At 43.1% G+C, this 16,834-nt stretch overlaps 1 protein-coding gene across 1 annotated transcript; it reads left to right on the top strand.

Annotated features, from left to right (window-relative positions):
- Positions 1 to 3,601: 3,601 nt before the first annotated feature.
- Positions 3,602 to 16,644, top strand: SYT8 (synaptotagmin 8). Its single transcript, XM_066631890.1, has 8 exons — positions 3,602 to 3,725; positions 5,690 to 5,850; positions 8,758 to 8,853; positions 9,424 to 9,591; positions 12,298 to 12,465; positions 14,349 to 14,466; positions 15,222 to 15,355; positions 16,411 to 16,644. Exons 1-8 carry the CDS (start codon positions 3,602 to 3,604, stop codon positions 16,642 to 16,644), a joined length of 1,203 nt encoding a protein of 400 aa, XP_066487987.1.
- The last annotated feature ends 190 nt before the right edge of the window (positions 16,645 to 16,834 follow it).

The following is a 16,834-nucleotide window of genomic DNA, read 5'->3' as shown; positions in this document are numbered from 1 at the left end:
TCACAGGAAAAAGGGAAGCTCATCCAGGGAAGTTGTTTTTAGGATTAAATGTTGTGATACAGTGTGGTGGGGGGGGGAAGGTGAGGTTTGGAAGGAATTCATTGTGACTGCCATACTTTTGAACATTTGGAAGCTGTGGAAAATGCCACCTAAACAACTATGGGCTGAAGCAGCACAGGCAATTGAAACCAAAGGTGGGGAAAACGCAAACCTGTTTTAGGCAGTACAAAACTGAGCAACTCAGAATCTCTGCCCTACCCATGTTGGTTAAATGCCAGTCATTCTAGAATGTTGTGTAAGTACAGGCAGACTAGGAGGGACCGTCTAGGTTGAGGAAATGCGAACAGGTTTTGCGAACGGCAAGGAACAAATTGGGAGCCAAAGGAGACAACACTGTGTGAATGTGTGTGCATGCACCTTTGCTAACAATGATGAACGTCAAAATGAAAATAGGTGGTGGTGGTTTTTTTTTTGCTCAGTGAAATTAAAAACAAACAAACTGATGAGATACTTAACTGCTGGCTCTCTGGAAAGGGAAATACCTTTGCATTGGAATACCAAGCAGGAGGTGTGGGGGACAGAATGCCTTGAGTTCCACCTCAGAACATCATGTGAGAGGTGCAACCCTGAGGACTTCCAAGACGGTGGTCACAGTGAGATCACACTCGCTCCCCCCTGTCGCCACCTCTAAGTGTTTCTTTAAACTCTTAGAGGTGGCAGCAGTGGGTGTGATCTCGCTGCCTGCCACCCCCCAGTGCCTTCACACAGCATGAACATGATAATCAGAAACACCCAAGTATTTTCTGAACCAGCCTCTTGTCAGCCTGCAAGGAAGACTTGCAGTTGTGAGTCACTCAAGCTATCTTGATGTGGTTGCCCAGTCTTTTCTGAGGGAGGCTGACTTGATTGCTGTGGCTGATGGCCAGGGCCCTGCCAAAATAATGTTCATGCTTCCTAATGACTGTGGATTATCTCCTGAAGGAGCAAATCACCTGCAAGGATGAAGCCTGGGACAATGCTCTGAAGGCTCTTGTGTGTATGAGAGAGAAAAAAGCAGCAGTGTTGCATCCTGCCAGTTAATCAGTTAAGGCGTTTAGAGCTGTATAAGCTGCTTGCTGGGAAACTGGTGCAGGTCTGTGCTGGCCTCTTGTAGGGGTGCATTTGCCTTCTGTATCCCACACCTATACATCAGTAAGCAGGACCACATGTCATACACAAAGCCAAAATAAGTTCCCAGTGCTCTCTCTCATCCAAAGGAAATTAGATGTCTCACAGCTTGGGACAATGGTGCATGTGATCATCTTCATAATTCAAAAGCAGCATGATGAGAGTAGCTTTAGTGAGCAACACTTTGAACCCCTGAATTCCCCCAAATCCCACCTGGCTGGCTTTAAATGCTTAGTGTCTATTGGAAAATGAACCCCTAGTTCATTTTGAAATGAAATGTATCCTAGTTCTGAGCCAACAGTTCACTCTCATATGAACCCAAAGCTGAAAGTTGGTAACTGAATATGGATACAGTAATGCAGTTGACTTAAACACCCAGTTTCTTTAATCTCTTATAACCTGTGCTCTACCTCTTGCTCCCTCTTGAGTTTCAACACTTCCACGTTGTTCAAGGTGAATAATATGTAAGTGATTCAAAAAAACTCAGAGGAAATGTTCTGTGTAAAGACAGCTGTTAATGGGCTTTGTTTCTGAACCTTGAGTCTCTCTCTCTCTCTCTCTCTCTCTCTCTCTCTCAAATTGGGAGTCATAGCCCCCTGGTTAAGACTGTCTGTACTTTTCCCAAGGAGGGTTCCTGCCCTATAATAACTGTATGGTAAGGCAAGATTCTCATAGTTGTGGAGAATCACTGAACATACAGATCATCTCAGTTTCATGCAGTTATCATTAAATCTGCAAGAGCAGGGCAGGCCTTATGATAATTTGATCAATTTGGCCAAATTGGACCCTGCACCTGGAGGAGCCCCACACTCCTCGGAGCACCCACAGCCACAGTTGGCATCTCGCTCTGTAGCTGATTCCAGCATGGAATCTTCAATGCTGAGGCATCGTAAGGAGAGCATGGCGAGTGGAGCATTGCTACTGGACGGTCCTCTCTTCTGCCTGCCCCTGGGTCTGAATGGCTTGAAACCAGCCCACACCTGGATGGCAGGGATGCAGCTGCCAGGTGCCTCACCACTTCCTGGTAAATAGGGCTCCCACCCGCCCACAAAAGTGTTTTGCATTGAGCCTTGCAGCTCCTTAGGCTGGCCCTGTGCAGGAGTAACCTTAAAAGCCTATTATTGGCATGGTGATGAAAAGGCAGGGAGAAGAGAGATTTCTTGCTTTTTCAATTCAGGCATGCAGTTGTAATTAAGGGAATGCTGTCACGCAAATAATGCATATGTTGATTGGAGAGCAGAGCTGGCGATTTCTAGTGGCACTTGTATATGGAATGCAGACATGTGAGCACTCAGCATGAGTGGATACAGGTTAGAGGCCAAAGTAAATAAGCAAATACATTGACACATCTCCTCCACTGATTTGGTGGGGCTCTGGTAACTGTGTTCCTAAGGCAGGGTTCCTTCTTCACACCTTGTTCGGACGATAGAAAGGGCCACACGTACTCAGGCATAGAGAAGGAAATCAAACCATTTTCTCTGGGAAAATTCCCTTAGTATTATATCTGTTGCTTTAATGTATATATAGCAGGGATTCAGTTAAAGCAATTTGAATAAAAAACAACTAAGGGCGCAATCCTAACTCCTTGTGTCAGTGCTTTCTAGCACTGGCATAGCAGTGCCAATGGGACATGGGCTGCATCATGCAGTTGGGTGTCACTAACTGAGGCCTCCTCAAAGTAAGGGAATGTTTGTTCCCTTACTTCAGGGCTGTATTGCCCTTATGTCAGTGCTGGAAAGCACTGACATAAGGGGTTAGGATTGTGCCCTAAAAGTCTTTTTTTTTTTTAAGGGTTCCCCCTCCAACAGAGAAACATCTCCACTTCCTTTTTTATCCATATACTTTGTAAGGGGTTGAGGCAGGGGAAAGTGGAAAACATTCACAAGTGGTGATACCTCTCCTCTTGAAATATAAAATGGCTTCCCTGTGCTTTGCAAATGGTCAGAGGATCTGAGATCTGGCTGGAATCAAGTTATAAACTGTAGTCTATGTCAGTGTTTCTCAAACTGTGGGTCAGGACCCACTAGGTGGGTTGCGGGCCAATTTCAGGTGGGTCTCCATTCATTTCAATATTTTATTTTTAATATGTTAGACTTTATGCTACCCTGGTAAGTGACTGCATTTGGGGAAATGTCACAGATCTGTATGTTTAACAGGCTAGTATGAAGATGCTTTTAACAATGATAGTCAATGGGACTTACACCTGGGTAAGTGTGGGTAGGATTGCAGCCTAGGATTGTTAAAAATTTTCCTGCTTGATGATGTCACTTCTATTTCGCTTCTGGTGGGGCCTGACAGATTCTCATTCAAAAAAGTGGGTCCCGGTACTAAAGGAGTGAGAACCACTGGTCTATGTAAGAGAAGTTAGAAGATCATAAACTTTTGCGGTCTAATGCCTCCCTCTTTTATCTTCCAGGCTCACCTTTCCTCAGACATGGCAAATGAAACAGCAACAGGCATCACCACTGCTCCCAGTGGTTTCACAAACACTACAGCAACCAATGTTGTAACCACAGCACAGCCAAGTTTCATTGAAAGCATTCTTAACAAAATCCCACGTGAGTAAATTCAAGCTCTAAGAGAATGAATGCAAATATGCAGTGTATAGGATTGCTGGGAACTGTAGCATAGCTAGAGGGGGTGCAAAGCACTAAATTTTGCATGGCGCTTCACTATAGCATGCAAGCAGCAGCACCTCCTCTCCTTCGGAGCCTTTCTAGGCCACTAGAGCAAAACAGAGGCATCTCCTCCATTTTTCTCTAGCAGCCTGGAATGGCTCCAAAGGGGAGGGGTGTTTGCACACTGTGGTGAGGTGCTATGCAGAGTGCTTTGCGCCCCCTCTAGCTACTGACTGGGAATGCTTGGTCAGGCCTCCACTTTGGTAGAGCCCTTGTTTTCTTCTTTCTTGTCTTCAAAAGATGAAAATAAATTTTATTAGCATTAACTAGAAAGAATTTAGATACATAAAAACAGAGTATCAGAAGGAAATTCAGCATAGCCCACCCTACCATGTAAGAGAAAATTATCTGGATAGTTACTGTATTTCATGTCAACATGTTTACCTGCCCTGCCCTACTACTGTAGCTTCTTTGGCTCAGAGTCCTCTAGTCACCAAAGCTTATTGTCTGTTCATTGCTTTCGGCCAACATAAGGCTGTACCCTTTTCTCCCTTTATGATGTCAACTGCATGCTTCCAGTGGCATAGCTAAGAGGGTGCAGGGGGTGGCAACTGCACTGGGCAACAAGCTTTAGGGGGACAACAAGCTGAACTTGACACTAGTGACCAATATTGTGAAAATCTTGGTATGTATGAATAATGCAATCACAGTATAAATAATTGGGAACATAATTTAGTGCTGAATGCAATGAAACAAATCAAAAGTTATGGCCAATTAACCAGAATACTTTTTATTTATTTACTTAATAAATTAAATTTGATTTTGGAGAGGACGGGCTACAAAATCTTCCTTGACCCCGGTAGCAGAGAGATGCCACTGCCCCATTTTTTCACTTTTTAAAAAGTCTGGGTATGACTTCTGGGGCATCATTTTGCACTCAGCACCAGGCTACACTTTCAATAGCTATATCACCACATGCTTCCTCCTCACTTTGCTCCCTTCAGTTGTTGAGTTGCTTCTGTATTCGTTCTCACTTTCTTCTGTCATTGTAACTCTTTGCCTTTTCCACATTCAGTTATTCAACATTCAGTCTAGGTGTCTGCCAAGACATCTTGTTTCTGCCTATCTTCTTCCTTGCTAACACCATAGGCTTCACCCCTTTTTTATGCAAGGTAGGGTAGGCTGAGAGAGCGGCTGGGTCTAAGACTACCCATGACTTAAGTTAAATTTCATGACTTAATTTAAACCCCAGTCTCTGTAAGTCCCACAGTTTAGCCATTTTACTACACTGCCGTTCATGCTATCTTCTATATCGTCTTCATGCTTTCTTCTGTACTCTTCCAGCTGCATTGCTCAAGCTCCAACTTTACCCCCATCAAGGATTATTCTCCTTCCCTCCATCCTTCTATCAAGACAGAGTGCACAATCCCTTCACTTCCATGATCCTGTGAGGTTCCTAGTATTTACACTGACCTTACTATCACTGAAGTGGAATAACATGACATTGTTGATGCCTTCTAATAGCTGTTAGAATATTCATGAACATTCCATGATATTACAATCGTTCTGACAATGGCAAAAGGTGGGGTGGGTGGCAATTTGTAGGCAAAAGGCAGCTATTATCAGTGTATGATCTAGAGCAGCATTTCTCAAACTGGGGGTCATTGCTATAAATGTAAACTAATTCTTTTTTCCCCTGGCCCCCGATACAGTGTCAGAGAGAGGTTGTGGTCCTCCTGCCAAAAAGTTTGGACACCCCTGTTTGAGACCACAGTGCTGTTAGGAAGTTACACTAGAACTCAGGAATCCCAAAAATAACCCCTCTAGACTAGGATGCTTCAGAGGTACTCACTGTAACGAGTAAACATGAACTCCTTTTTCTTTGTCTCCTAATGCTGCAACAGTCCCCAGATGGGCTCTCATAGCTATCGTCGTTGCAATAGGCCTAGTCCTCCTCCTCTTTCTCATCTGCATCATCAAATGCTGTTGCTGCAGAAAGAAGCACAAGAAGAAGGAGAAGGTCAACTTGGCTAATATCAATGGCTCTTCTACCACAACCAGTCTGGTAAGTTCTTCTTGTTACTGTCTCCAACATGGCTACAGGATTTTAGCTTCTGAGAAAATGCCAATGTTGTAGTTGGCAACCTTCAGTCTCGAAAAACTATGGTATCGCGCTCTGAAAGGTGGTTCTGGAACAGTGTCTAGTGTGGCTGAAAAGGCCAATTCGGGAGTGACAATGCCAATGAAGATCTCAGTAATTCCTCCTCTCCAGTCTCAATAATTTGCCTTCGCTGCGTGCACGGGGAAGACAACATCCAACTCCTTCCCCCAACATAGGTGGTGGAGGTGTGAAGCAGAAGCAGGGAAAGGTGCCTCTGACACAATCCTAGCCATGCCTACTCAGAAGTAAGTCCCATTGTATTCAATGGGGCTCACTCCCAGGAAAATGTTGTAGGATGGCAGTCCAGGTGGAGAAAGCAAGAAGGAGGCAACAGCCTCTTTCCTGCCTCTCTTCTTCACTTGGTCTTAGCTGTCTTCCTTCCCCCATGTGTGTGCTTTGCTTGATCTCCCCTCTTTTCTTCCTACCTTAGGAATTTTTGCCCCCTCTCTAAATCCCGATTCTCCTATACGCAGATGATGCTGTTTTACTATCCATCACCAAACTGGGTCTTTGTAGATTGCTGATCTCCTTCCAAGAATACTGCCTTTCTAACCTTCTGCCAATTAATTCCGAAAAAACAAAGATTTTAGTTTTTTCTAAATCTTGGACGTTGTCCTCCTGGAGGATTGACAATCTAACATTCCAGCAAGTCAAATCCTTCAGATATTTAGGAATTATTTTTCATTATAGACATTCTTGGTTGTGCCACCGTAGATCCGCTATCTCCTCAGCCTTGTTATCTCAGAATTCGATTGCTCAGTTCCACTTTTATCAAGGTAACCAGTACATCCCTGCTGCCATTCACGCCCTCCAAATACAAGTTTTTCCTCAATTATTATATGGAGTGGCTGTTTGGATTGAAGCTGCTAATCAGGAGATAGATAAGGCAGCTGCTAAATTTCTGAGAAGAATTCTTGGAGTTCCAAACTTAATTAGGTTGTCCACTATGATTTTGGAACTGGGTATTCATCTTCCCACTACTATAGCTTGGACTTCCACTTTTAAGTTTTGGCTTAGACTCCACCTTAATATTCACTCGAATTCCATTCTCCTAGATTTATTAAAAGACCCTTTTTCATCTAATTGGTCTAAACTTATTCATGCTAAATTATCTTCTTTAGATAGTTCTCCTGAACTTTTAGCTGATATGGACCTTCAAAAAGCACATCATCTCATTAAGCTCAAACTTTGGGAGCAAGAATATGTAACACTGTCTAATTTAAATCCAACCTGTTCACCTCTTTTCTTTGGATTGTCCCCCTCCCTTGGCCGCCCTGCGAATTATTTTGTCCAACTTACTAATCCGAGCAAAAGAAGGGCTTTCATGTTAGCGAGACTGAACATATTTCCACCTGCAGTACACCAAGGGAGATTTTCTAAAACTCCACGTCCAAATAGATTATGTTTATTTTGTTCAGTTGAACCAGATACTCTGGATCACATCCTTCTTCGGTGCACTGCCCATCATAATCTCAGGTCCCACTTACTTGACACTTTTCTTTCTTCTCTTCCTGTTTCCCTTGTTGATCCTTTCCCAATTCTCCTTAGTGATTACTCCCCTTCCATCACCAATTTGGTGGGGGAATTTTTAGCGGTAGTTTCTAAGACAAAGGTCAGAAGCTAATGCCTTGTAAAGTTGCATTTATTTGTTATGTTATATTTATTATTGCTTGTGGACTCCCAATATGCCAATAAAGCTTATCGAAGTGTGAGTGTGTGGGCTTTGCTTCCTTGTCTGGTGTTTCTGTTTGCCTTCTCCTCCCAAGAGATCCACCCTGATCCTTTGACATGTCATAAACCTCTGTGTGTGTGTGTGTGTGCGTGTGCGTGTGCATGTGCGTGTGCGTGTGTGTGTGTGTGTGTGTGAGAGAGAGAGAGGGGGGGGCAGGCATGCATGTGTGCATTTTGCTCCCCTCGCTCCTGCCCAATATTCCAACCATATTCACAGAGGTAAGTTAAGTTCAAAGATGGTGACTGATTCACGGTCACTGATTCAGTGAATTTCATGAAATTAGAATTGGGTTAACCCAAGCCCAAGTTGGATGCACACAGTACTATAGCAGACCAATTCTCTAAAAGTCTCTGAAGGAGAGACTGACTGATTGTAGTCAAGTGGAAGGAGCAGGGGTGGCATGTGCCCCTGTGCCACCTGAATCCCTCACCCATTGCCACCTTTGGTTGCATTTGTGCACTTCTAAGCAACCAAATAAGGTAGATGTGGAGAAGTGATCTGGAGCTTGCTTTTTTGTTCTTCTTTCCCCTTGTTGGCGGCTGCAATATGCTTCTGATCTGCTCCCAGCAGGTTGGAAGTGGATCAGAGCACCCAATGGAGTGGCAGGCTGGAGAGGCTGGTGCACAGATGGGCAGGGGCAACCATTTGCACTCCACATGACCATTTCAAGTTGCCTCATGGTTGGGCAATTTGTTGCCTCATGATCACCCCTGAGAAGAGCAAAGACTTGGGCAGCTGAGAGAGTTAGGAGAAAACTATCTGGAGGCAGATCAGAGTGGGACATTTCCCCATGGACTGCTGGTGTCATGGCCGCTGTATTCTAGGGTAATTGCTACTACTAGCACCAAATAAATTCAGCTTGAGAAAGAGAAAGACACAAAGTATTAAGGAAGCCTGTAGGACTTGATGTTAGGAAGCAGCCAACCTGACATAAATCATGGAATTTGAACTGACCTTTTACCTCCAGGAGTACAACTTGATTTAGAGGTACAATATATTTAGGAAACTGCCTTTTGTGCTCTTCAATGTCCAATATTAGAAAATGACCTTAAAGAGAGAGTGCCTCTTTCTTGACATAGGTCCAGCCCGATATGGAAGATATAGAGTGTGGCCTGGAGGATGAGAAAAGAGGACAGCTGCAATATTCTCTGGAGTATGACTTCCGTAGCCAGGAGGTATGATTTGCAATCCCAGAGTGAAATATTTATGTGACCTTTTTCATTACATAGTACATCATCCTGACAATAACTTGTTTTATTGGACCAGCATTTCAAGCCCTGTTGTTTTCATGTAACCAGCTCTCTATTCCTTCTTTGATCCCCTTAATTTCCAATCCCAGCAGTATCCAGTATACTATCCTTCCTGGCTCTCACTTTGCTCATAGCCACTTCAGTTTTCAGTATAGCTGCTGTCACAGTAGCAAATGCTAAATTCATGCCTAGCCTATGAACTATGTATCTTATTCCATCCCATATGTTGTTATCCTAAACAGTTTCAATAACCCTATTTTTTTAGATTGTGAGCCCTTTTGGAACAGGGAGCCATTACTTATTTGATTTTTTTTCTGTAAACCACTTTGTGAACTTTTTGTTGAAAAGTGGTATATAAATACTGTTGTTATTATTATTATTATTAACAATCCTTTCACTTTTCCAAATCCCTTTTATCAGCAGCCTGTTTCTATAGTATCTGTCATATTCCGACTTATACATGATGTTAATGTTTTAGCATTGATTCTCTTTAAGATGAAAGTTGGAGTGAAGCAGGCGGCTAATCTGAAGGCCATGGATAGTGGAGGTACCTCAGATCCCTATGTGGTGGTCTACCTGACATCTGACATGAGGAAAAAGTTTGAAACAAAGGTTTACCGTAAGACACTCAACCCTGTTTTCAATGACAGCTTTATTTTTCAGGTAGGAAGCAGTATCTTTCATCGGCTAATTGATCCACTTCTGTCCTGTTCAGTATTACAAAATGTGTATTTGTTATAAGGACCTTGGGAAAAAGTGCCCAGTGACTTGGTGTAGAGTGACTACACTGGGGGTGCTCCCATGAAAATGCCCAGTGAATTGTCATATTAAGGCTGCAATCCTAACCAACTTTCCAGCATCAACCTAAAGGCAATGACGCTCCAAGGTAAGGGAACAAACATTCCCTTACCTTCAGGAGGCCTCTGTGACTGCCACCCAACTGCACATGCCCCATTGGCACAGCTGGGATAGTGCAGAAAAGTTGGTTAGTATTTGTACATAAGAGCCTAATAACCTTGTGCCAAGTAAGGTCAGACGCTTAGCTTTCAGGTAAGGTGTTTGGTATCAGAGTATAAGGTGCTTATGCCAAAGCGAACTGAGAACTTCCTTTTATGTAAGCAAAATAATTTGTCTTGATGAGCTCATGGCGTGAAGCATTTGTACAGATGCATAATTCATCCACTTTGAGATTAAGGGGATCTTTATCTACCTTGTTGCTGGGTACAAATATATAAATTAAGATAGCATCGCAACATCTCCAAAAGGATATGGTCGAGCTGGCAAAGAAAAAGATCTCAAGTGATTAAGGGGATGGCTTTTCAATTTAGAAAGAACAACTAACAGACAATGTGATAGTGATTTGTGACATGATGTTTTGCATAGTGCCCTGTCCTCCAGAAGATATAACCTTTACTCACTGTTATTACAATCAGACAAGCATGCTTCTTTATTGTAGCATAGAACTGAAAGTTTCTAAGCTAGAAACTAAAAGGAACAAGAAAGAAAAGTGTAAGGATGGAGCCCAGCTCCATCCCATAATAAAAGGTTCAGCTCATTAATGTCCATGCTACTACATGGTGAATAGTATAAAGGATGTGAAAAGTGATGAATTTTTTTCCTCTTTTCATTCATTGCATACTAATACTTGAGAGGATCAAAGATCAGTACAGTATGTTCAACAGCAGTCTATTCAGAGTAGACTAAAGGAAATCTTTTTCTATGCAATGTATGTAAATTCTAGGATTCATTGCTACAAAATGTGGCAATAGCTGCTAGTTGTCATGGCTTTAAATATGATTTGTCAAATTCATGGATGATAGGCCTGTTAATGGCTGTTGCTAGTTGTAATCAGGAGTGTGGTCAAGGAGGAGTGGGAGGGAAGGAGGGGGAAAGCACAGCTCCAGGATCTCTCCTATAACAGGAAAAGTGATAGCAGCAGCAGTACTCAGGTTCTGCCTTTGAATATTTTTTTTTTCCAAATGTACTTAGCTAAGAAGAAGCAATCATGCTCAGCAGGAGACAAATGGAGAAATTTGCCTAGGGCATATGTTGATGTCTAGCAGACCAATCCAAGAAACTCTCTGTGCTAGTGTAGCTTCTGTGACATCCCATGGGGGAGTTTTGGCTGGTGGAGGTCTCCTCAGGATAAGGGGACATTTGTTCCCTTGCCCGGGGTAATCCCCAGCAGCTGCTATAGGTCAACTCAGACCTGCTCAAGCTAGATTGCTTGTGCTAGTCCAGTTGATCCATGAAGGCAGATCAGGCCTGGAAAAGGGGTCAGGATTTGTCATGTGCCACCACCACTGAACTCGCCCCCTCCTGATCCGGCTTCTCTCCACCTGTCACCACCTTGTCCCACCTACCCACTGTTCCATTTAACCCCTTGTGCCAGCTTGCCTCCTCCAGCAGGCATCTGGCATCCAGTGGTACATGGAGTTGGCTACTCACAGCTTGTGGTGGCCAGCCTACATGCCCTGGCCTAGTTGAAAAGGAGTTTACACCCGCAGAACATGCATTCTGCCAGCATACTCCTTCGGTAGGATTGGGCCATAGGTCATTCTCTTTCCCAAGGGCTAGTTGAGAAACAGTATAGCTCATGCTACATTAAGGCAATAATTGCATGCAGATTTATCTGGAACTAAATCCTATTGTGAATCCAGGGGGTATACTGTGTAAATATGCATAGCCAGCACTGTAATATACACTTTATTTATCTGAGATATGTTTAAATCCTATTTTTCCATTTGTATACCTTTGTTTTAAAACAATTACAATCCACTTTAATAGTTTGGAATGAAATGAGTGAGATCTTTAAATGAAATATGTTTCAAAGTAGAAGGAAGCCACAAGAGACGAAAACATTCTAACGAAGAAATTTGAATTTGTTGTTTTTAAAGTTTTAAGGGGATGCAGTTAATGAGGGGGGTATCATGATGAGCTCCTGCACTTCAAAACATGCCAGTATGTCACTGGTTGTGATAGCTGAAAAAGACCTTTGGCCTAGTCCAGTAAGACAATTCCTATGTTGACAAACTATGTCAGTGAATTTTTTCATCTCATGGCACACTGCCAAGGCACTAAAATGGTCAAGGCACACCACCAGGTTTTTGATAATTGCCAAGGCACACCATGCTGTCAGTGGGGGCTCCCATCTCCCATTGGCCCTATTAAAAAATGGCCTTCCCCCACATTCCTGTGGCACACCTGTGGACCACTCGCGGCACACCAGTGTGCCACGGCACAGTGGTTGAAAATGGTATAGCACAATTCATTTTTGCACCAAGTCCTTCCTCCAAGGCTTCAGGAACTCATCTGATTTGATCCCGTTAAAGATGTTTTGGAATCCGTTTGCTTCTTGCTCCTTTCCAGATACCCCAGGCAGAGGTGGCTGAATCCACACTGGTGATGCAGGTGTACGATTTCAACCGCTTTTCCAAGCATGACATCATTGGTGAGATGCGACTGCCTCTTGCTGACATTGACTTGCAGCATGTCATTGAGCAATGGCACGAGCTCACTGTGGCCAGCAAGATTGAGGTTTGTATCTCTGGCAGAGAGTGGCAAAAGCTAGTAAGCAGGGTACTATCCTACCAAAGCAAATCCAAACTCTAGGCTACTTATTGACGATTTCACTATTCTCCCCATAAGATAGCAACTTGCTGCACATGGTTTTATAAATGCAATCTCAATGGGCTACAGTGTTAGTTACTTGGTGACCAAAGAAATGAGTCAAAAAACCTCTTGCTTAGACAGTGATTTGAAATACAGACTGGACAACAATGCTTTCTTAATGCTTTTATGGTTCTAACTTCTTCCTCCAAAGGATTGCAAAGCAGTATTATGATCTTGCAAATCTGGAAAAAGAAAATGCTGAATGACTGCAGTTAGTCACAATATCAGCTGATTTGGCCAATCCAAAAATGCTCAGTCAGGCTAATGAATACAGCCTGGATCATGTTGTTATATAAATTTCTTACATAAGGTTGCCATACTGCAAGTTATGTAAACTCTACCACATACAGGCCATATGCTGCCATTACTGTTGGAATTTTCACAACTTGGAATGAACATATCTTGCAGTCTGAAAACAATATGGCCAAACACACAAACAAAAAATGAAATAAAAAGCTTATTTTGCTCCTGATAGAGCCATAATGTTCTTCAGTTTGTATATAGGTGTTTTGGGAGAGGTAATATTTGTGGCATATATGATGCATATGATTGATTATTCTGAAGCAGCAAAATAGGATAAAGTAAACCTTTAACAAAATTTCAGAAATATTTTGGTACTGTAGTCTTGCCTTGGAATGCCATCCAAAATGGTCATGACTCAGACATACAAAGGAGACTTGTTATGTTCCCTGGAAGGAAGTCCTGATCCTTCACTCTAACTGTGTGGGGAGAAGCTTCAGATGCTCATTGCTGAGGTACTTTGAACATTCTCAGAGATGATATATTAATTTATACCTGTTTCTTTAAAGAAAAGGCATCACCAAAGATGGAAGGATTGGTGATAAATGGTTGTGCTTAAAGGAGGAGGGGTGGGACTCTTCTGGCTACACATGATTTCTTATAAGAGTTTTTTAAACACGTACAACTCTGCACCATCTGATGGGCCACTATTGGAGACAGGCTGATGGCAGAAAGAGCCCTTTGACCCCAGAGAGGCAATTTTTATGTTATAATTTCTGCAGAAACTGAATATTCCCCTAGAGGGCACTGTGTGGCAGCCATGAATGACAAAAGAGACACAACACCAAAGTTAAAATTAACCTAATTTCAGTGGCAGGGGCCACTGTGGAAATGTACTCTCCACCTGTTTTCAACCAGTCTTCCCTATATGGCTGAGTTCGAGGAGCCTTGGATGTGTAATCTTCAGCAGAAACCAGCTGTGCTTCATGGTGATTGCCTCCTGGGACATCACAAATCTAGATTCTCATTTGGGAGGGGTGCTTTAAGTTGGGGAAAGGGTGCAAGAAAGGAGTTGAGAACTCCATCTCTCAGTGCTCTGCTCTGATGACGATCAGAGCTCCGTATGTCTGCTTAAAACATTTTCTTAAAATGTCTGAAGATTCCATCTTGGATTTCTCGTATCATGTCTGTTTTTCCTCTTCTCGTCTCTTCAGGTCAGCTTGGGCATTAGCATCAGAATGTTCTATAGCTTCCCAAAAGAGGGAGTTTTTTCTTGCATGATCAATTTAACAGGAGAGAAAGTCTCATTGAGTGCATTTGGAGGGTACTTAGTTCACCTCTGTGTCATCATAAGTTTCTTGCTCTGAGATCAAGAGAAGGGCTTCTGGGGCAAGGATCATGGCTTCCAGGCAGCCTTGGTAGTCCAGCATTGGGCCTTTTAGTTTCTGCTTATACCTGCTATTGATCTTAGTTATCGTTCTTCTTCCTCCTGCCTTGTCTTGTAATAGCAAGAGCGCCTTGGGGAGATATGTTTCTCACTCCGATATGTCCCCAGCACCAGCAAATTAACTGTGGTCATCTTGGAAGCCAAAAAACTCAAGCGGATGGATGCACATGGATTATCAGGTAATGGGAAAGGATGTAGCTGGAGCTCTTGATGCAAAGCAAAGGAACATGATGAAACAGATGCAGAGACTCATTAACAGGCATTGTTCAGATAAAATCTATGTCTAGGATCTTCTTAGATCTAATTTAAGATCTAATTTATGCTGGACACCATACCAGCTACCTTGATAGTCCTTGTATCTTCTGCTGTCCTTGAAAAAAGTATTAAGTGTCCTTGCCCCCTTCCCATTTTTTCAGCCTCCCTTGCCCCCTTCCTTGAACACATGCAAGCTACATGGCGTAGGTCTGAGGAAACTGATAGATGGCCAGAAGGCCCACTGAAGAGAAAGTAAAAGCTTTTTTATTTACCTCTCCTCTGCCTTCTGGTTGTTCCCACCATAGCATGCAGCATGTGCTCTGTTGGTGTGGCTACATACAGTAGTGTGGCAGGGAATAGGACTAGGCTCTTAGCTTCACACCAAACCTTTCAGATAGGTAAGGCTGAGGGACCATGATTTGTGGAAGGTTATCTAAACAAGCTTAGTGAGCAAGAGATCTCATTCAAAGCTACCATCGCCCTAGTCACTCTACCACACTGACTGATAAAAGCTCTGTGGCGATGAAGAAGCCAGGGTGTGTCTTGAAAGCGTGACAGGCTCAACCCTCAAGGGAGCCGAACAGAAATCCTGTATTGCCTCCCATTGTAGCTCTATATGCATTTTTCATCATCAAGGTTCAACTGTTTCTATCTCTCTCTTTCTCTTACTTTTTACTAGATCCCTATGTTAAAGTGCAGCTTATTCTGAACAAAAAGAAATGGAAGAAAAAGAAAACGAGTGTCAAGAAAAGCACATTAAGCCCCTACTTCAATGAGGCATTTGGTTTTGATGTGCCCTTTAACCTGATTCAGGTAGGGTCCCCCTTCCACCTTATCCTGCCTCTAGTGGACATCACTGAAAGGCAGGTGCACATTTCTAAGAAATGATGACTATAGACCAGCAATTTTCAACCTTCTCATGGCATACTGAGAAGGTGATAAAATTGTGAAGGCACACCATCAGTTTTTTGACAATTGACAGGCACACCAAACTGCTGGCCAGGGACTCATATCCCCCAATGGCCCTACTAATATATGATCCTCCCTCAAGCTCCTGTGGCACACCAATATGGCACAGCACAGTTGAAAACCACTGCTCTAGACAGCTTAATACATATTTTATTTATTTATTCGATTTATATTCCGCCTTTCTCCCCACACCTAAGGGCACCCAAGGCGGCTATATTGCCTGTACATATGATCCTCTAGCTCAGACCAGCTCCAGGAGTGTCAGTTGTTGAATTATGCTTGGATTATGCAGTATTGAATTATGCTTGGATGACTGAAGATGAGATAGCAAGGCCACCCCATCTTTCTTACTGTGTCTCTTGTATGCTGCCAAAGGATAGCATTATTCTGTGTCCAACAAAGTCAAAGTTCAAATTCAAAAATTAACGAGTCCCTCAGACATACTTACCGTGTATGAATTGGGGCTAAAAAAGGAGATGCCCCACAACTATTTCTGCAGTGGTTTTAAATTGCTTATTTATGACTTTATTCCATGACACTTACAAAGCTTTGCACCATAAGGGGTGGTCCCATGGATCCCTTTATCATTCAGTGGGTGCCTGCCTAAAGTAGGAACAACTACTGAATAGTAGGGGACTGTGATTGGGACTGTTCACATGGTAGGTCTTTAAAAATTACAGCTATGCTGTGGGATGATGAACTCATTGCAAATCAGCTTCCATGCATTTGCTGTCATACATAAACAGTGCCTTTATATTCAGGAAATCATGTGGGAGAGGGTGCATGATGCATCACATCAGCAGTGTGAAAACATTTATTTTCTCTAAACTTAGATTGTTCATCATTCTCTCTTATTTTGCATTCTCACACCATACCATTGCTTTGTGTCTCCTTTCTAGAATGTAGACCTGGTGATTTCAGTCTGGGATCATGACAAAGTGACAAAAGACGACCAGATTGGCAAAGTGTTCCTGGGCTGCAGAGCAACAGGCAACCAGCTGCGTCATTGGTCAGATATGCTGGCCAATCCCCGCAGGCCTGTAGCACAGTGGCACAGCCTCCAACCTGTGGAAGAAGTTGACAAAACTGTGGGGCTGAAGACCCGCTTCAAGCTGCCACTGCCCAAGAGCTAAAAAAAGAGACAGCTTTCTCTGTTCCTCTCCATGATAAGGAAATGCAGCCCACACTTGTTTTAGGATGAAAGGACAAGTTTCCAAAGGAAGAACTAGTAATATGTTGTACTACACGTATGTGCAGTGCTAGCATCAAGTTGCTGCAGGCCTGAAGCAAAGCCCAGCTTGGACCCATAGCTGCCACTGCCAC

Source organism: Tiliqua scincoides, chromosome 1, assembly GCF_035046505.1.
Source record: "Tiliqua scincoides isolate rTilSci1 chromosome 1, rTilSci1.hap2, whole genome shotgun sequence".
Taxonomy (NCBI): domain Eukaryota; kingdom Metazoa; phylum Chordata; class Lepidosauria; order Squamata; family Scincidae; genus Tiliqua; species Tiliqua scincoides.
Note: the sequence above shows the minus strand (reverse complement) of the source record. Positions and strands in the feature narration are given on the sequence as shown.